Genomic DNA, 22,137 nt, shown 5'->3' on the forward strand with positions numbered 1-22,137 from the left:
TGTGCATGTATCTTACTTTAATATTATTAAGAGAGTTAGACCACGCCTAAAATTGAGATTTCAATTAGCACTCATTCACAAATTTCAATACTATCCTCCTTGTAGGTTCAAGTACATCAAAAAGTGAATTCAAACTAGAGAGTCAAAAAAGATGAATGTGTGTAGCTTACTTTAATATTATAGAGAGTAAGACAAAGGTATTATTGTATTATCAACTCATTTGGCCACTGTACATAAATTGAGCAATAGATTTGCAAGAGCGTCAAATTAATTTATGTACTAGGAATCCAAAGTTTCAAATGCATCAAAGTGTCAAGTCTACCATACATTATTATGGAAGCCTTTCGACATCCATTGACAAGAAGCAAAAATTCACTGAATCTATATAATTGTCGCAAGGTGTGAGCACAATCATTTGATACATATGATTGATCGATCGATTGATTCTTCTTGTGAAAGGGTTTTAACCTTCCCAAGATGGATCAAATAAGACAGTGATACCACCCAAAACACAAGCTAGGTATAAAGACAAGGCCAGAAATTTGGCAATGCCAAGCACCCATGCGAAAAGAATATAGCAAATTTGATTAAAGCAACAGTTTAAAATATGAATACGATGCCGTCATGGATTCTTGACTTTTGATTTTGTGCCACGCACTCAGATATCCACATGAGATTCCGAATCTCTTGCTCTCGCAATCTCACATATGCGAAGAAAACTGCATAATGGAACTGTGCATCCAAAACAAAATACATACTAAGCCTACCTTGGAAAATAGTAGAGTGCTAGATTTTATGATCAATCCACTTCATTGATTTTAATTCCTCACAAATTTTATATTAACCATCTACCTGTTGCTCAAATGCCAAACAAAGCCTCTTCACTTCCTCCTCGTAGAATGCTTTATCGAGCATCTGGCTCTCACCATAAGAAAGCTTTGCAAATATAGAATTATATGTCGGGTATTTCTCCATCACCCCACGAACCTATACATAATACATTCACTTAAACATCTATATGCAAAATCCCCAAAAAGCTAATTGAGTTACTTATAGATCTATTGTTTTTCACAAAATATCATGATCTATTTATATGCCCTTGTAAGTCTATCTAAAAACCCAAAATTCTTTAAAATGCTTGTTTGTGTTTTACAAATATCAACTATTGACATGCACTTTTGAGGCCATTTTTAAACAATGACACAATAAAGGAGAGAAATACCTGATCAAAATCCTCGCACAGGGCAAGCTCCTCATGACCATATGGATGCCTGTAACATGTTAAGATTGAAAAGTTTGTCAAAAGACATGGGCATGCATTTTTGTTCCTCAGTATGTCAAACAGGCAATAGAAAAGATTACAATAGTCCAAAGTTGGAATATAGCTTTCTCCGGTCGTCTCGAGTGAGCTCAGTGCCGATACTGTTGAACAAAAATGCAAAATTCTTTTACCACTTTGAAAACAAGATAATGTTTTCCATATTCGAATAAAAAAACAAGATAATGTTTTCCATATTCATTAAGCTATTTCAGCAATCTATCATGATCACATATTTCTTTTTCTTCTGGAACTAGAAAAAGAATCACTAACTAGGGAAATCACTCATAATTAGATTTGATCAGAAATGATCCTTTTTACACATTATTCCAATACAGAAGGTATACAAACTCATGGGCTACACCAAGATTGAATCTAGAAAAAGATATGCAATTCTGATTTTTTCCCTGGTTCTAGATATTCCAAAGTACACGAGCGGTAAATAGTGAAAGAACTCAAAAATATCTCTAAACCTTTGGGTATGTAACAGAATACTTAAGGTTTTCCAAATTTTGTGCAAACACTCGCATGGAGTAGTTGTAAATGGTAGTACACAGGCATATTATAGCAAGTGTCTAATAAAGAAGAGCCCATAAGAACACCAAAATATCCCTGAATCTTTGTGTATTTACCAGAATGCTAGAAATTTCCAAAATTTACAGGAACATCCCCCATAGATTCTAGTTGATGTTGTACAAAATAACACTGGAAATGTCTAAAAAAGAATGGCCCATAAGAACTCCAGACTCTAATGTGTCTAGGTATGTACCAGAAATTATGCTAGAATTTTGACGTCCTTGGAGAATTAGTGTTTTTAATAAGAGATTATATGTGTTCAGAAAATGAATTATTACCTGTTTATGGTAATGTTGACAGCCCGTCGATCAGCTTCAAAGGCTAACAGATCACACATTATTTCAGAAGTTGCCCCACCAATTTTCTGAAGACGCCCCAAAAAAGTTAATCAATGATTTAAATTAACTTCACCACGGGTTGAGCATTACAAGAGAGATTATTTTTAACACTACAGATAAATATATCCATTGGTTCTACAGCTAAATTCATTGCAATAACGTGTTTCCACTCTAACTATACTACTTTAGCTTCTGAATTTATGTCTAGTCTAGCTTCGGTTTTGGTTTATAATTTGAGGCTTGGAGTTTGGTTTTCCTTTTCAGGAAATATGCTCTGAGATTTATGTTCATATGCCATTTTCATAGTAATGTGTCAACAGATCAAACTTAAAAACACATTAAAGATATTCAGATTATAATAATGGCATAAGTTTCAAGAATATTTATAGTAACCTATCTTCATGACCATTAGCAAAATAGCCAGAAGATGAAGTTGAATGTATGCCATGAGTGTGTGTGTGTGTGTGTGTGTGTGTGTGTGTGTGTGGAGTTTGTGAACAAGGAAATAAAGAGAAAAAGTGTTCAATCACCAAGATTCATAATTTTAACATCACTTGCCTTGCAGAATTTGTAGAAGTCCTCCAAGTAAGCCTTGTATAGTGTATTCCGCATTATTTCAATGTTCATTTCATCTAAATCCTACATAAAATCAACACACTTCAAGTCACAAATTGGTTTACAAGCAATTAATAGAATAACTGCTGTTGTTGATCATGATGCAGCTGAAAAGGAAGACTTAAAAAGAGTAATTTTGAATTATTAGATTTACTTCAAGGTTTCCATTGAAATTCAAGGATTGAAGATATGCATCGGAAGTAACAATTTATGTAAGTAACAAACAGGATCTCTAGTGTCAAAAATATCTCAAACCATAACTCTTAAGGTTCCCATAAATCTCTTTAGAGGCTAGAATGATTCTCTATTAGATCCTTCGATCATCACATGGATGAAGATGATGATGAAAACACTGATGATGGGGCTTATCTTGATGCTCATTCTTATCGAGTCATCATTGTCCACATCATTGTAATCCAGATGGAATTCTTAAATACTGTAAATCATTTTTGTGGATGTTTACAAAGCCATCAAACTTCATTAAAATCATAAGTCAAGTTCCTTATCTATTATCTCAAATATTCCAAATGGTAAGTAAACAAAGAGAGAAATTTATATCAAACAAAAAATTATAGGGAAAAGCTGTAAAAATATCCACATTTCTCTTTATTTCTGGTATAGGTACCAAAGAGCATGCATAATTACTTGAGACAGGGGTTGGCAAAGGACATTTGGGGAAATACAAAAAACATAGAGGCATTGGGGAGATAAAAAGAAAACTCAAGGTTATCCTAGAGTTTTTCCTGAAATTGTATCCCACCTCAGATGTTATGCACTCAGCAAAGTACGGAGCGAGAGGAGTGTCAACAAGCACGAGTCGATACAATTCCCTCATGTTCTGAGCAACAGCTAGTGTCGCAATGCTGCATAAGGTAAAGCATTAAATTAGACAATGAGTGACTATATCTAATAGCCTTTTATGTCTTAACTTTTCTTATACCTTTCAAACATTCCAAGAGGATGGCATTTTTCCAAAAGCTCCTGTACATCCCTCTCATGCAATGTTCCCGTAACAATGAGCACAATATTATCAATCATGTGCCCATATCTGAATCACAACACACCAAATGACTTGACCATATAAATAAACCGTATAATCAAATAACAATATCGCAAGCAGTACAAACCAAAGACAGGGATCAAAAGGAGACAGACACACAGAGACAAAGATAACACATTTACACAATTTATATTCTAAATAAATTCACAGAGAGGGACAATACGTGATGTACTCCAGAAATGTTGATAAGGGTTCAGTTGCCTGTGTCAACATGTGTTTATACTCCTCCACTAGTTTTTGAGTGCATTTCTCAACAATTGTCGTCGTGCGCAATGGAGAAGGCTCTGAATTTAACAAATGCAAATTATAAACTGTAAAGAGGCCTGCAGTATCTCAATTACACTAAAATCTTATAAGATTCAATTTTTTCAACATGCATAAATCTATTGACCTTTCCTTGATTTTAATTCAAAAGCCAAAAGTGCTGGTTTTGTTTTTCTGCAAAGACATATATGTATCTGTTTTCTATCATTATCTCCGTCAGGAAAATGTCCAACCAGCAATATCTGAAACTGCTCCTTGATTTGTGACATAGAGGGAATACGGCTCATTTTTTGGTGTCTTTTTCAATGATACATGGATAATGCTAATTATTTTCCAGTATTTTTTCATTGTGGCATGAGATAAAATTGCACATTTATCCGGTATGTTTGTTATGTGCCTTGCTTTAATCATCAAATGATTAAGTGAAATAAGGTGCAGATCATCTTAATCTAATCCCAAAAAGTCAACACTGCTTTCTATCGCTAAATACTAAATTTTACCCATCCCCAGGCTGTTAGCTAGATAGATCTTCTATACAGTAAGTTTAGGTAGCTGTCATATTCACGAAGCTGCTGGCTCTATTATTCCTGAAGCTGATGACACATTTCTTATCTCTGTATTATAGGTGTTGTTTACAAGATACTTTTTTTGGCTGGAACTCATTAATACTCCAACACAGACGACTAGAGACCAAGTAGTGATTCCAATGCACGTTACATATTTCAAATTGGAAGACAATTGACCAGTACTCCATGGTGTTAAGAATAACATTTTGCATGACAATCATGAAGTACCTAACATTTACTACAGGGAGGAATATAATAGGTAAATCATGAGACTTACTTTGATGAATCATACAAGAGAGAGACAGTGGTTTTGGATTACCCTGTAATGTAAGTTCACTAGCAGAAAATGTGCAGGAGTTTTTACGCCTATTCAAATTTGTAATCAAGTAAAAACATGGACCCTACACAGTTCTCAACTTCTCATAACAAATCACATAGGTAATCCCATCGATGTAGCTTTTCTCAAATCCAATGTAAGCATAGTGCTAAATTTTAAGGGTTCTTCAAGGCTGCTATGAACCACAGAGTAACCACACACATACATGATTACACCGGTTCTCCGAGCTATGATCTTGAACTGATTTGATGCAATTTTGTGATAGCATTACCCTTCTTTTCTGTTATTATATTGGCACCCTAAGGCTTAGCACCTATATTCTTATTCATGACCTTTTACTTAGTCTAATTGCAACAAGATATGATATGAATTTTCATTAATGACCATTGATGACACCTAAAGAGCTTACTCATCTACATGTGAAAGTTGTAAAGACATCAATAGCAAATTCATCTGTTGTCAACTTGTTCCACATTTTCATCACATCGATAGCAATCCCATAAATCTGGAAGATCGTATTCATCTATAATGTGACTTCAATTTGACACTCCACTATCTTCCTTTTAAGAAACCCCAATTCATCTATAATGCGACTTCATTTGAAACTCATTTATCATTCTTTAAGAAACCCAATCCATTATATGAATCTAAAATATCCTATTTACCTAATGTAAGAACTCTATTTGCAAATAAATCTTCATTTATATTGCATAAATCAAAGAAGAGTTTCTTCAATCCAATCATTCTTTTAAGAAACCCAATCCATGATATGAATCTGAAACATTCTACTCACCTAATGTAAGAACTCCTTTATTTGCAAATAAATCTTCATTTATATCGCATAAATCAAAGAAGAGTTTCTTCAATCTAATCATCCTTTTAAGAAACCCAATCCATGATATGAATCTGAAATATCCTCTTCACCTAATGTAAGAACTCCTTTATTTGCAAATAAATCTTCATTTATATCGCATAAATCAAAGAAGAGTTTCTTCAATCTAATCATCCTTTTAAGAAACCCAATCCATGATATGAATCTGAAATATCCTCTTCACCTAATGTAAGAACTCCTTTATTTGCAAATAAATCTTCATTTATATCGCATAAATCAAAGAAGAGTTTCTTCAATCTAATCATCCTTTTAAGAAACCCAATCCATGATATGAATCTGAAATATCCTCTTCACCTAATGTAAGAACTCCTTTATTTGCAAATAAATCTTCATTTATATCGCATAAATCAAAGAAGAGTTTCTTCAATTCTAATGTATAACAAGATTCTCAAAGCGATTACGCATCTATTGTGACATTTTTAAACAGTTTTCTGGTATGTTCAATCAGATCAGACCAAACCACCATAGCAAACCCTGAAATAAGCTAGATTTTTGGATTAACTCAGAAAAGAAACCCAGCTACAGATAAAATTCAAATTCAATTGCCAAGATAATTAACCGATCACAGCCATCATAACTGCTGAATTTTTGGATTAAAACAGGAAAAAACCTCAAATACAGATATATATTGAGTATTACCATTCTGATAAAACATCCTCAAATATAATGATCAGATCAACCCAATCATAGATTTCCCTTACAAATGAAAACTGTTTGGCTTAAAACTGAAAACCCCCAATTATGAATACATACATAAATACATAATTATATATAAGTAAATCTATTGTTGGAGTAGAATATCACTCAAATAATAGTGATATGATCAAAACCACCGTAATAATCCTGTATAAAAGCTAAGTTTTTGCAGAAAAAAGAGCAATTTACGCACATATGTGTGTGCTTCCATATATATGTACGTACGTATACATACATGCATACATACATACATACATACATACATACATACATATATATATATATATATGCAAAGTTACTATTCAAATAACACAAAATATCCCAATTAGTGATCAGATCAGCTCATCATACGAACAGCAAAAAAAGCCAAATTGGTTTAAAACCATAAATTTCTAAAACTAATGATAATGAAAATACAGAAAGAGGAGAGAAGAGAAGGGAGGGGCCTACCATTTTGAAGGAAAGGTCCATAATCGGTAGCCGAGAGATGCATTTTGATGTCATCTAGGGTCTCACACTGACAGAGATTGTTGTAATCGACGGCTGTGAGGAGGCCCCCACGATGGCCGCGGACGATGGCCTCCAAATATCCACCGTTGATGTTGAACGTGAGAGCTTCGAACCCATACATGGCTTGGCTGCCTTCCTGCGACTCAGATCTCAGATTAACCTGAAGACGAAGAATCTCAGAAAAAGAGGAGAACAAGATGGAGGAAGACCATCTATATTCATTTATTTAGTTATTTACTCTTCTATTTTTGTATTTGTTTTTTGTCTTTTAAATTTTGATCATTTTTCCTTTGGGTTTTTATTACCTAATTACTTAATTTTCTTCTATATGTACATATTTCCTTGGTGTGCATACATATATGTATGTACATACATATTCTGTTTGCATTTTTGTCTTTTTTCTTTTTTTGGTTTTGTTAATTAAATTATTTATTTTGGTATGGGACCAGTGGCCTCCGAACATCCACCGCTTGTCCATCAGACAGTTAATTGGCCGGTCAATTGGTTGGGGGCTCTGGTTTCATATAATCTTGCCAGTCTCCTTGCCATCTAAAACTACGAGCAAAGCAAAAGAAAGAAGAAGAAGAAGAAATGAGTTCACAGAGCTCATGTGTACACTCCTCGTAGACCCATCACTTGCCTGCATTTTGTTCGTTTTCTACTTGTGTCTCCGAAGTGTTTTTGCATGTTGATGATAAGCCTCTTTGTTTTTTTTCCAAAAAAAGGATACTACGTTAATATTAAGAAACGCCCTAAGGCTATACATACAAGATGTACCTTTCAATAATGAGCCCCTTTCTAAATTCTAACGGTTGGCTATATGCTCGTGATAAGCCTCTTTGATGTTTCATTATGATCAATCAGTTCCTTCCAAGAAAGGATTTGGCCATCCCACGATCACCAAATGAGATTATGGTAATACCACTGTAGTCATGATGCTCCATATATATGCAAAGTGCACATACATTGGCAACATTGAGCACCTCATGCGAAAAAGAATGTGATTATTCCCTTTAAGTGTTGTCACACATGATCCAATTCTTTTGTAGACATAATTTTGTTCCCAAATATTCATAAAAATTGTTAATTCCCCCATCACACACCTATTAATTGGTAAATGGGTCATTTCCTTGTAAATTAAGTGCCAAATCTTAGCTTTGATAATCATAGGACTTCTTATAGTAGCTACCCTTCTTCTTCTTCAGTTGGTTGATTCTTAAAGGTGATAGTAGATACCATCATACACGAGAGTTCATCCTTAATTGTAAGAGACATGAACTAATTTAAGCATTAGATAAGGATAGAATATAGATCTAGATAGAAAGGAGAGAGAGAAAGAAGGGTGTCGATCCACCCGACAACCCTCAAGCGAAGGGATTGAGACGGACTCGAGCCTCGGTCGGCGTCCCATACCACCACCATGGCGTCGAGTCGTACCTGGTGCTGGCGCGCTCGCTACAAGAGTTGACCCACCACAAGACAGAGTCTCGACGTAGTCAACAAGATGATGAAATGAGGGTAGTTAGGCCTCTTATTTATAGCAATACCCAAGGCCCCCAGGAAAATTCACACTTGGCCTAATGGGTTGTCTCAATCCCGAGGATTAAAAGTAATCCTCCCCTTCTTTACACTCTCGTTTAACCCTCACACTTATCCACGTGTATAGAATACTACGGTAAATTCTGACCACGGGATATTATATGGTCATGATCGTAACATTAATTCTATATACATTGGTGGGATACGTGATATGTTTTGTTGTACTAATATCTTATCAAAAAGGAAAGATGGCAATACATCCCTATCTATGATTATTTGTATCTCAAAAAGTAATAATTCAAACATGTCCATATTCATAGTATGAAGTTCAACCAGTGGAGGTATTTGGGTAGGGTTTAGGGCTAAGTGTGGTGGTAGCATCATGGCATCATCACCCAAAATGAAGATATGCAAGGTATGCAATTGCAAACTAGTGGGGGATGAATATCACTTACTTATTGCATATTCAATGTATAAGGCGATTCACACGAGATATGCTAACTTCTTAAACTAGCACGATAATGTAAGTATAATGCTAATGTCCGCCAATAAGGGTGAGCACATATGTGCATGCATTATTTTCACGTAGAAATTTTTTACTACAAAGTAGTAATCCCCTTCTTAGGAAGGAGATATATACACGATTATATGTTGACTTGGTTCCGTAGGTCAAATTTGGCCTCTTGCAGACAATAAAACATGGATTCTATATTATTCTACTAAAACCAACCACCTTTTCATGAGTAGGTATACTCATACTTTCTCTACTATGACCAAATTTGATCTTTGTTCCCTAAGTTTTATTTAGTATAAATGAGCCTACATGGATTTCGCTTTTACTAAAGCTTTGTTCTCATGATATTCAACATCAAGACTTGATACTTGCAAGTCAATCCTTGGTAATGCCTCAACCCAAACAAATATTATTTGCACTTAAGAAATCATTTGAGGTGTTTACCTTCGACAAGGTTACCATCTCCCTTTTGAAACTCCATCTTGGCCACTCAAGCTCCACTAACCTCTCCAAATGAGGAAGATAATTCTCCAATAAGAACCTCAAAAGATGCATGAGTCACGACACATATATTCTAAGTATTCATTTCAAGGCAACCAGATGGATAATTGCTTAGGCATTAAGATGACTTGCACAAATTAAGGACTAGTCACAATTACCATACCAAGTTTCCATGCCATAAGTTTCCTCATTTCAACTTCGTGAACATTGCTAGTCTACAAATATTGCATTTATTTCGAGACAAAAAGATTGTACAAATTTGGCAAGGTATTACTTCAAAATTTATGCTCATATTGTTAGCACTATGTGTGCTTTAGCCGGTTAGTATGTGTCTCAGACACACTCATCCGTGAGAATATGAGATGATGAACTAGTTGGTTGTAGAATAGCGACTAGGATCTTTTGTGTGAATCAAACAAAGAGATACAACACGTGAGAAGTAATCTAATATACTATGCAACACAAATATTGAACAAGAAGATGACAATTACATAGAGAGATAGTTTTTGTTCAAGAGACAATCGTATTATTAATCCCGCCAGAACTTCTTTACAAGATAGAGTTTCTCTCTTTTATAGTTAGGGTAACTAAGCCCAATCTATGAGAGTGTTCACACTAGGAACATAATTGGGCGGAGTAGGACTTTTACTTCAACAAACTCCCCCATAAAGAACAACTCTAATTCTTTACAATGAAATGGGGTTATCTCCCCCATAAGCTTAAATTACATTTCAAATTTAAACTACGATTAGTATTTTACAAGTTGGATCGGTAGTGGTAAAGTCAACTAGTTGCCGAATCGGCTTTCGACCCTTTGGCCATCGACTTCTTTCGTCGTTGGTCCTCATTCCTTCTTCCAGATCGATGATCGGCTTCCCGCTCCTTCTGCCCTTTGATCGTCTTGTAGCCTTTTGGCTTTCTCGGACTCAGTGGCCACTACAACCTTTTAGTTGTTCGGGTTATTGACTTTGTCGTTTCGGCTTGTTCAGCCCCTTCTGATTTTTGACTCCCCTGCTGCTCCTTCTGATCCGGCTTTTGTTTGCTCCTCCACTTGCAGTAGTCCCATTCGTCTCCTAAGTGTGCCAAGCGATGATCTAGGAGTGGCTTTGTCAAGATGTCGGTGATGTTTACCTTGGTATCCCCTTTCTATACTTTGAGCTTTTTGTCTATGACGAGCTCTCGGATGTGATGGTACCTCACCTCAATATGTTTTGTCTTTGCATGATATACTAAGTTTCAAATGAGGTGGATTGCGCTCTGTGAGTCACAATACAAGGTCGGCGTTGGATAGTCGATTCAATTTCTCTCTTTTATAGTTAGGGTAACTAAGCCCTAACTATGAGATTGTTCACACTAGGAATACACAATATAGCTCGTTCTTTATCTTCAAGGTTTAGAATATGGTTCTAGTAATACACCATAGATTATGATAAAAAAACATATAGCACATGACTTGATATAAGCTTAGAACAAATATTCACTAGATGACATTGGTACTACAAATGTTAACTATTTTTTATAGCCAATGCTCATAATATATATTTGTACATTCAACATTTGACTTAGTATTACAAATGTCTGCTATAATATCATGTCAACCTAACCTTGTTCTTAAGCATAAAAAATGTTTGATACACTAAAGGCTCAAATGAGCAAGATCTAATACCTCCATGGGATATGAACTTTCATTTGGTGCAATCCCAAGGGTTACAACTTTTAATGATTTTACTTTTGTAACAAAATAATGAATGTGAACACGTTTAAAATATTTACATTCTCTCTTATAGAAACTTGGCAAAATCAAGGGATATCTTAGACCAATGGTATTACAACGAGCTTCACAATTTCATATGGCTTTCATGAGGAAATCCGCCCATCAATATGTGCAGTGGAGTAGACTATAGATTCATTTGTCTTTCCGCTCCTTTACTTCAATGATTTCCTTTCAGACAGAAAGATTGGCTAACATGCTTCGTCTTTTCACATTGTTTTAGTGTGTTAATGAAGATGATGCATGATCAGGGGACAATTATTAGGTTGGACATGATAGAGATTGGTGGTGGCTACTGATAAAGAAGAAATTGGTTTCGATTAAGTTTCACGAATAGTCGTTGAAGCCAACTAACTTATCAAACAGCTTGGGCAGCAACTACATAATCCGTTTCCATCAATGTGACTGCAATTGAAGTCTCATTTGATTTCCAGGATATGGCTCCATCAACAAGAGTAAATACATAGCCAGATGTAGAGTTTTGTGCTCATTTGATTTCCGGGATATGGCTCCATCAACAAAAGTAAATACATAGCCAGATGTAGAGTTTTGTGCTCATTTGATTTCCAGGATATGGCTCCATCAACAAAAGTAAATACATAGCCAGATGTAGAGTTTTGTCAGCCCATATCACTACTCCTGTTGGAATCTGACAATCCTGGAATTTGAAGGTGATCCTATATCAGGATTCCATGTTTTGCTGTGTACTAAAGATATTGTAGCACGGTGAATAATGTACTTGCATATTGTTCTCAATAGTGCATGAATCTGGAGAGTAAGTAGACCTGTAACGAGAGCAATATTCACTTGAAAAAGGGAGGTGTTTCCGAATGGGCCTACAATTACAGCAACCCTGAGCTGAGCCCCTTGGGGAAATTTTTTAGAATGTTATTGATGAATGCACAACATGTTATATGAGCTAAACCTTTCAAACTTCTTTTGTTAACAAATTCAAGATCCTGAACCCCTGAATACACAAATGCTCTTAATATACAAGAGTCGTTTATGACCAAAGTATTCATGTATAACTTATATAGTTGTGTCATGGGAAATCGCCTGTTTTACATGTATGAGTGTAAACACCATTAGCGTTATCCCATCAGATTCAGGCAGAAGGTTAATTAGTGACATTCCAGAAACAACCATGTTGAAGTACAAAATCTACATAAAAGCAACAATTAATTATATAACCTACAACCACTGAAATTAGCAAAACACAAATGTTTCCATTTGAAGTCTATAAAGCTTGTCAGACAAAATTTCACATTAGACTGTCGACGCTTTTTGTATAACTATATGTGTGCACATGATAGATTTCATATTGATGCTTCTAAACATCACAAGAGGTTCCGACAATAATAATGTCTTCTCTCGATTAAGTATAGTTTCCACATCATTTTTAGGAGCTTCAAATGGAGATGGAATTTACTTTAGTTCATAGAATTGCATCATGATATTTGAGGCTCGAAGACAAGACAATGTGCATTAAACATTCTCATGTTTGCCGCACATTACCAAGTCAGTACTCCATCCTAGCAACAGAACACAATCAATGATTTGTATTTTAAGACACCTTTATCAGAACATCTCTTTTTAACATAGATTTCTCATCAACAACATCTGTCTGTTTAGCAATGCCAACCGCAAATTTGCTGAGCTCATACTCTTCTTTGACGAAACACCCTGACATCTCAGTTGTCTCCATGAACCAAAATCAATGAGACCTTGTTGAATGAATAGTAGCTCCCCATTTCAATAGTATCCCAATGTAACTATATGATGGTACTTGTCGCCTACAAATATCTGCCCATTTGATAATGTGATGAATCTCAGCGTGAATGACTATTGGTGTTTGTATCCTATAAACATTCTGCATATGCCCATTTAACTATTCTAAATTTATATGCATATTAGTCATCCCAATAATATATCAAGTGTGTGACCTCTTCATCTAGAGGTTAAATGACACCAGCATTGACAAGGGAAAAAACTTCGATTATCCCAAAAAACTCAGACTTTCCGAGAAGAAACAAAAATGAAAATGAAATTTTCAAGAACCCTAACAGTAGCTTAGACTTTTTGAGTACCAAAAACCTTAAATTCTCTGCATTTTACTAGGAAAATAAACTGGGATGTTATGAGGAGAAATAAGAATAAAAGACTAACTCAGACTTTAAAGTAGCTGGTATATTTCAAGAAATTAAATAAAAAAGGATTTTAAGAGAAGATTCTGCAATAGATTGGATATTCAACAAACAAAAAACTTGAATTCTCTGCATTACCTTAGGAAAAAAAGTTGGATCTTGCAAGAGAGGAAATTAAATAAATTCTGATTTACTGGAAAAAAAGCACTTGAATGCTTTGAGAATTAAATATTTTCAACACATTCACTAGGAAAATAAACTCGGATTTTACGGGAGAAAAAAAGGAAGAAAAACAAATAGATTCTCCGAGGAGGAAAAATAGTCAATACATTAATTAGGAAACTGAATTCTCTGCATTGCCATAGGAAAAAAACTTGGATTTCGCAAGAGAGAAAACTAAATAAGGTCGTAAAATTTTTCAATACATTCATTAGGAGAATAAAATAGGATTTTATGCGAGAAAAAACACATGATTCTCCTGAGGAGGAAAAAAACTATACATTCCTTAGGAAATAAAATCATAAAAAGATGGATAAAAATAAATTAATAAATCCAAAATCTTCAATAATCAATTCATATTTTCACCAAAGCAAAAAAAATGCCATCATTTTTTCCAAGAGGAATCTAAGGATAAAAAAGGAGGATATAGTTATGCTTACCGTGCTGGAAAATGCCTCCATAATCACAGGATTCAAGGGGTTCATGTCTGTATTTCTTCGAACAAGTTTCTATCCAGCTTCAATATCTACACCTGAATTTTTATAGGATAAACGAGTAGGGTAAGATTATGGTTACCATGAGGGAAATGCCGCCAATTGCAACAATTCCTAGATCCATTTCCACATTTCTTCGACCAAGTAGTAATCCAGGTTCGATAAAGCACCTATTGTGTGGTGAGGGGGGGGGGGGGGCGGGGGGGAGATTTCTGCAATTCTTCTTCGACCAAGTTCTGGGCTCGAGTCATGATCATCATCATATTTCTTTCGTCTTCGTCGCTAAATACAGAGAAAGAGGAGAAGACAGGAGAGCTCCGAAACATGAAGGAGGAGGAGGAGGTTTTTCTTTATTTCCCCAGATGCCCCTAGGTTTTCGTTATTCCCACAAAAAAATGCCCTTTTTGGGGGCGCCCCCACAAGCCAATCTAAGTGTGTGTTCATTTGCACCAAAATTGTGTGAGTGTGTGTGAGTAAGAGAGAGAGAGAGAGAGAGAGAGAGAGAGAGAGAGAGAGATAGATTAACGTCTTCTAAGACCAAAATTGGCCCACGAGACACTTCGTTTACAACCAAATGGGGTGTGTACCCAATCATCGAAAATATAAAAAATAAAAAATAAAACCTAGATAAAAAGAGTTCTAGTATTGTACAAAATGTGTTATGGTTTAACATATTCTACAAAGAGAGAGAGAGAGAGAGAGAGAGAGAGAGAGAGAGAGTGTGTGTGTGTGTGTGCGCGCGCCCCCCACATCCACACATCATTTGCTTGAGCACCTTTGCTTCCTTTTTAGGGGTTGGGATAAGGGTAGGGCCAACCAATGATATTTGTCGCGGATTGGGGGTGAACTCAATGAAAATGTAGGGGGGGCATTTCATAGACAAAATAGGAAGACTGGCTTTTTTCGCACTTTTTTGTCGTTTCATTTCTTCTTCTTTTGGGTTGGGGGAATTTATCATGTTCTTTCGATATACAAATCCATGGAGTGCGGCAAATATGCAATTGTATTGTCAATGTCAAATATTGCGAGTGGATTTATCTTGACTTTACTTAGACACCCAAAAAAGAAAATATATATCGAAATCTCTCTCTCAAAATGATAAATCACACACTCAATTACATTGTCCTTTTGAAAATTGGTGTGCCTAAGCCTATGATGTAGTGACTTCAAACTATCCTCATTTCGCTTATTGTGTGCGCCTCAAAGAGACTTACTATTAAACCTTTCAAAATTGTCTTTTATATTTTGTGTGTGCTCGAGTCTTGAGATGTTCTCATATCTTGACTTGACTTGGACACCCAAAAAAGAAAATCTCTCTCTCTCTCTCTCTCTCCAAGAATGATAAATCACACACTCAATTACATTGTCCTTTTGAAAATTGGTGTGCCTAAGACTATGATGTAATGACTTCAAACTATCCTCATTTCGTTTATTGTGTGCGCCTTGAAGAGACTTACTATTAAACCTTTCAAATTTGTCTTTTATATTTGGTGTGCGCTCATGTCTTGAGAAGTTCGTATGTCATTGAATGATGCTTGAAATTCTTCATCTGGCATTTTCCCACTTTCTTCTTTTCTCATTGAGATTTTGTGTCAACGAACCCAAATGTGTTTACACTGAGAATGGGTAGAATTTCCAAGAGAATATCATACACACAAGCACGAGAACTATACATGGGGTGAAAGAAAAGAAAGGAATATCTTGCACGAGTTCTTTAAGTATATACCCAAAGGAACTTTATTAATGAGTGACTAGAATGTCAATCAAAAGATTGATGATGCATTGGAAAAATTTGTTGAATACATGATATAGGAAACAATGGATGAACATGAAAGAAGACGTCACTAGATATAAACCATCTATGTTAGATGCAGTCAAACCATGGTCTAAGACCCCACCCCACTCCTCACCATTTGTACATGGTTGAAGATTTATACAATATTCATTTTCCATTTCGTATATACATAATACCCTTGTACATATATGTAAAAAATGTATTTCCTTTTTTGACAAATGTTAAAGATCTTTCCAACGTCTACATTGGAAGCATTTTGATGTCACCTTTTATGTCTATGCTAATGAATCCCCTCTTGACCACAAATCCATTTGAAGATTTTCAATATATATATAATATGGTAACAAAAATCAAAGAAAATATAATAGTTAATGCCTCTTGCCTTGAAACCCAACTTCTTTACTTTTCTTCTTAACTCGATAAAGTGAAGCTTTATCCTTTAAATTGAGAGTGATATTGATAATCTTGCAATTGTGACGAATTCAACTTCTTCATCGTGTGATTGATCTCGTTTCTTCTCTACATACGCGTTTCTTGGTATAATGATGTGCCTATGTGAAGGTGGATGTGATTAGAAGGAACAAAATTTTGCCAAGTAAATATATGACACATGTAAATTTGAAATAAATAAACAAGCTCATGCGTTACGAAAATCCTTAAGATATAGGCATATTTGAGTGATATTCCTATACAGATATAGAGCTAGAGAGTGAGGACCTTAGAGAAAGTGGGATCAAACAGAGAAAGAGAAAAGAGGGAACAATCACTACTTGATTCTCACCATTAAACATATAAAAATAATATTTGAATAGAATGATCATGCTTTTCAATTCTTTACAAATGTTTATAGTTTTATGACCTACATTTTCCACAAGGTTACGGAACCCTTTTTTGAGCCGAGTCACAACAAGTATAATTTTGACAAATGTCAAACATGGTTTCCTAATCTCTTCAAAGAGACTCACAAACATGAAAGTTGGAGTGTGATCAATGGTGAATGAAAGCAAATCAATGTCGACAAACAACTGACAATCATGAGAAGGTGAACAAATATCAATATCAACGAACAAGACAATAGTGTGGAGCTTTTGCTATTCGACATGTTGGTTGATGTGGGTATGGTGGTTGTGTTTTCATGTATGAGTTATTTGTAGCCTTTGGGCATCTTTCCATCAATACCAAGGTGGATATTCAAAAAAATAAAGACAATAGAGTGAGGCATCAATGTGAATCAAAGCTAGTTGATGCAAATAATGGAATGTAAGAGAAGATCATAGTTGAAGCTCGATCGTATACCATAGAATTTGACATGAATCCATAAGGTGCCTTGCATGACCCACATAGCCACATAGTACAATCTATTTTTATTTTTGAAAACAAATAGCCATTCTAACCACATCAAAAGTCTAGGGTAACGTGGTTGCCGATGTAGGTGCATTCAAATCCTATTCATTGCCCTCGATGTAGAGCACATTCACATGTACTAGATTTTATCTAGTAACGTGGTTACCCCATACAAATGATTTTCCACGGGCTTGCTTTTTAACAACAAACCTTTAACTAATTACACCACCCAAGTTTCTGTGAACAACCTAGTTTTTGTAAACAACACACTCGTTTGAAAAGATTTAATGTATTGTGCTACTTGTTGGAGTGTAGCATGGTTAATTCATATGAATTTGTAACTGCCCACTTTTCTTAACGTCGTTTGGTAAGTACCCGGCAACGCATGTGAGATCCAATTAATACTAGTTGATCATTCAGTTGGACAACCCCAGAAACTCTCGTTAAGCGTAATACATAAATAATTCAAACTAAATCAGTGAGGATTGAATACATTACAAACTTTACAGTAGTGTGATTATGAGTGACGAAACTAATTTTGGATAATGATTCAATTATTTAAGTAAGTAATATACACATTATATTTGCATTCATGTTAGTTTAAGCAAATGGATTAGTGTGACAAAGGCATGTTTGATTTGGCCTCCAACAAGGAAAGCTTAATCATATCTAATAGTATTAATAATTATCCTCGCATCGTGTTAATTTGCTTTACAACAACCATCTTTTGTCTCTCTCATCTACAATGTGTGGATTTTCAGTTAACAAATTCTCCCAAAAATTGTCATTAGATGCATAATTTCTTAAAACACTTGTATTATTCTTAGTATCTTTGTTATCATGGCATTTGAAATTATTAGTACCATCATAAACCTGACAAGAATATTCCTCTGATGACGAACAATCACGAGCGATACTTGAGTTTGTTAACGTTGATGGCAATAGTGGTGGTATAGGATCATGTTCCCATTGGGTACCAGTCACTCCGGAGCCTTGACTTTGAGGGCTTTTGTCTCCATCATCATCATCATTTTGCCCTTCGTCGAGATCAATAATGGAATTTGCAACTTGTAGATTCACGAGATTCCCCTCAAACAACGATGTACGTCTCGTGTCATCGAGACTTTTCAACATTAGATTCTCTGCATGTATTATAGCATCTACACTTGTGTCGACAACATCGTGGGTTACACTAGTAGAATCCACATCCACTACACTTATGTTGGTGTCGATATCATCATGTGTGCATGAGGAGCCCATATATCTATTGTGATTGTCGACTCTAGCCACCTTAATCACCTCCTGATGATAATCATCATGGTTTATATCATCTATTGATCGAATTCTCTTATTGGCATTAAGCCTTAACTGCATTGGAGACACCATATTATTGTCACTATTATTAAGATTGTTGTCATTTTGATATTGGTGTACAATTAGGTCCATGAAAGACCCCGGATTGTGCATAACTTGTGCTAAGAATCTTATCACCTTCTTGTGTTTATCCTCCAAGGCCTCAAGGTGTTGACCAAGGATCTCGAGATCCATTTCTGTTGCCTTTTGTTGTTGTCGTAGATTGAAAAGCTCCGATACGATTAAGATCTTGTCATGTTTCAGCCGTTGAATTTGCTCTTCCAAGTCTATGTGTGTGGGATCATTACATGATGTTGAGGAAGAGACATTGGAATCTTTTTGCGATTGTGAAGGATGTGGTTTGCGACGGTGAATATGTTTTAGAGACTCCTTGTTGCCTTTGATGAACCCATCATTAGCGAATTCCCATCTATCAGGGTCAATTTTGTGGAAACCCTACATTAATAACAATATCATAATAAAAACAAACCATCAATACAACCACTTAAGGTAGTTACCACTCAAATTAAGCCAGTGTTACAACACCGCACTTGAGGTAACCATTCAATGGCATTGCACTACATCAAGGTGACCCCTCAAAGCCATTATTTAACTTAGGATGACCACTCAACATTTGTAACACATCAAGATGAGCATATAACATATCAAACGATGACATAAGACATGAAAGTGACCCTCAACTATTAGTGTGGATCCTCCAAATCACCACATCAAAGCCATTGTGCCGCATCATGACTACCATAGAAGATATCAAGATGACCAAACACAAGAAAGGTCATTGCAACACACTGACATGACCACTTACAAGGATTGTGCCATGTGAAGTGATCACATGACACACAACGATGATTATATAGCACCTCAAGATGAGCATAAAGTACAATTAGAGCCCTTCCAATAGTACCTTGACCAAACACCAATATCATGAACATGAAGTTTTTTTATTCATTTAGATGTGCAAGTTTTCATGACCGGTCATTGTTGCAGAATTAGCACAAATTAATTGCCAGTATTATTGAAAACAACAACATGTATTCTCTCTAATTATGAAACAAATCAACGAATTCATGCACAGAGATTCAACGAATCCTTACATATGTATTGAGTTGTCGGACAAAACTCGAGAAGTTGTTGTGTTTGAAGTATTGAGGGAGTAGATCTTGAGAGAAATGTGAGACATTCCACACCACGAAGCTATTGTTATTGTCACTCCAGGACACAATATGGTCGGTGATAGGGTCATCGACCATTTCATATGTCTTTGTAAGGAAAGGAGGAGGCCCATTGTTGTTGTTGTTGTTGTTGTTGTTGTTGGCAATTTGAGATCTTTTATGTTCAGGACCCATGTGTGCACAACATTCACTATTTTTTATTTATTTCTATTTTGTTGATCCCTAATCTCACTTGATTAGCCCTAACCTTGGGTGATTAGTTCCCTTGATTATATAGTTAGTGCTCCTAATCTCACTTGGGATGTGTCAGTGTTCTTAACTTCACTAGGTTAAAGCCTACCCCTAAGGGGATTAGTGTCTCTTAATTCCACTTGATGTAAGCCCAACAAAATTGAGGTGATCAGCGCTCTCAATCCCTCTTGATTAAGCCCACGTGGATGTGATTAGTGCTCTGAATTCTACTTAACTCAGGCCACCTGAATGTGATTAGTATCCTTAATTCACTCAGTTGACTCCAACCTTGAGGTGATTGTGTCCTTTAATCCCACTTGATTACCTCTATCCTTGAGGTGAAATAGTGGCCTTGATCCCGCTTGATTAAGCTTAATCCATGAGGCAAACCCAACACCTTATAGGTTCACTGGAATTGAATTTTGAGTGATGAATTGAGATAATTTCTGAAGCAGTACAATTACAGGGGGTGGGGGAGGGGGGGAGATAACAAAGAAAAGGAAAAGGAAAAGAAATCAGGAATGATTTTAATTATGGAGATTGGTTCCTAAAGAGCTTCTGAGGGATTGCTACTTCTCTAAATAGTTTTTTAAGCTAAGAAGGTTAAAAAGGAAAGGGGGGGGGGGGGGGAGAACCGATTCCTCTTCTTCTTTCTTTCTTTCTTCTTCTTCTCGTCGTTGTCTTCAGAGGAAAAAGTCTCTGCTTTTTTTTAGGTTTTAAGTTTTTCTTTTTTTGAACATTTTCTAAGGGTCACTCTTTAGCACATCATTTCTTCAAATTGCTTTCTTTTTAAGCCCCCCCCCCCCCCCCCCCAAGGGAAGGAGGACCCCACACCTTTTTAGTGGCTTACGTTAGATTATAAGTTATAACACACATATGCAAATTAGCCTCCATGTTTTCCTCATGCCCTAAATTATCGGGGAATCCGACGAATCGAGAGAGAGAGAGAGAGAGAGAGAGAGAGAGAGAGAGAAAGAGAGAGAGATGTCATTGTTCACACCATCTCGCCCCCCTTCGTTCATTGCCTTGATGTATTCGGTCTCAAAGGAGCAAAGGAGCCTCGTGATGTAATCGGTCTCAAAGCAGCCTCGTCCAAAATGAGCGCATTTATAACCATTTCTTCGTGAGTAAAGAGCAAGAGAGATTGGCCTCACCATCACCCCCTTCCCCCCACCACCACTTTGTTGCGTTGATGTAATCGGTCTCGGTCTCTAAGGAGCCTTGTTCAAACTGATCGCATTAAAAAAAATCGTCGTTAGTAGAGAGAGAGAGAGAGATTGGCCTCGCCATCACCTCATTCACATTGATGGAATCGGTTCTAGGAGCCTCATTTCGGGAAAAACTGAGCACGTTAAAATTTCTTCGTGAGTATAGATATAGAGTGGAATTGTCATCACCATCATCTCATCTCGTTCACATTGATGTATTCGGTCTTAGGATCCTTGTTTCGAAAAATGAGAGCGTCAAATTTCTTCAAACTTCGAACATTATTGGTCCAATTGTGCAATATGACGGGATGTGGAGGGACTTGGACTGCTGACTTTGCTTGCCTGAACGTAATCGACAAAAATGAAAGAACCTTTCATTTCAAATTCTTTGCATTAGAATTGTTTGTTTACTAGCGCAAAGCGCGATAATGCTCATGTTAACATAAATGCATACATTTATAGGGTTGAACCCTACCCTATTTGGTTTTTTATCTTGAATATATTATTGAGACATGTTCAACATGAGACATATCAATACACATGTATGCATACGTATATAATGATGGCAATGTGATAAACTTAATTTTTGATGCTCCAATAGCCTCTTATCTATTTGCTACAAGTACGATGTCCCCGTCAAAATAATGCAAATACTTATT

The 22,137-nt window shown here is 35.9% G+C and overlaps 2 protein-coding genes and 1 long non-coding RNA gene across 3 annotated transcripts; all 3 read right to left on the reverse strand.

Moving 5' to 3' along the window:
* Positions 1 to 258: 258 nt before the first annotated feature.
* Positions 259 to 7,376, reverse strand: LOC147863774 (V-type proton ATPase subunit d2). The gene is made up of 10 exons (XM_087320049.1): positions 7,113 to 7,376; positions 4,071 to 4,191; positions 3,788 to 3,895; positions 3,608 to 3,710; positions 2,791 to 2,871; positions 2,173 to 2,258; positions 1,363 to 1,422; positions 1,223 to 1,271; positions 853 to 987; positions 259 to 732 (listed from the first exon to the last, which is right to left on the reverse strand). Exons 1-10 carry the CDS (start codon positions 7,291 to 7,293, stop codon positions 601 to 603), a joined length of 1,056 nt encoding a protein of 351 aa, XP_087176175.1. The 5' UTR covers positions 7,294 to 7,376; the 3' UTR covers positions 259 to 600.
* A 3,783-nt stretch (positions 7,377 to 11,159) lies between these two features.
* Positions 11,160 to 14,624, reverse strand: LOC147863775 (uncharacterized). The gene is made up of 2 exons (XR_015529746.1): positions 14,301 to 14,624; positions 11,160 to 12,282 (listed from the first exon to the last, which is right to left on the reverse strand). It is a non-coding gene; the product is annotated as an uncharacterized LOC147863775 (long non-coding RNA).
* A 3,393-nt stretch (positions 14,625 to 18,017) lies between these two features.
* On the reverse strand, positions 18,018 to 20,358 carry LOC147863776 (uncharacterized). Its single transcript, XM_087319121.1, has 2 exons — positions 19,962 to 20,358; positions 18,018 to 19,302 (listed from the first exon to the last, which is right to left on the reverse strand). Exons 1-2 carry the CDS (start codon positions 20,211 to 20,213, stop codon positions 18,205 to 18,207), a joined length of 1,350 nt encoding a protein of 449 aa, XP_087175247.1. The 5' UTR covers positions 20,214 to 20,358; the 3' UTR covers positions 18,018 to 18,204.
* Between the last annotated feature and the right edge of the window lie 1,779 nt (positions 20,359 to 22,137).

Source organism: Azolla caroliniana, unplaced genomic scaffold (assembly GCF_043228905.1).
Source record: "Azolla caroliniana isolate FFs.n. ecotype wild unplaced genomic scaffold, voAzoCaro1.0.p SCAF_5, whole genome shotgun sequence".
Taxonomy (NCBI): Eukaryota; Viridiplantae; Streptophyta; class Polypodiopsida; order Salviniales; family Salviniaceae; genus Azolla; species Azolla caroliniana.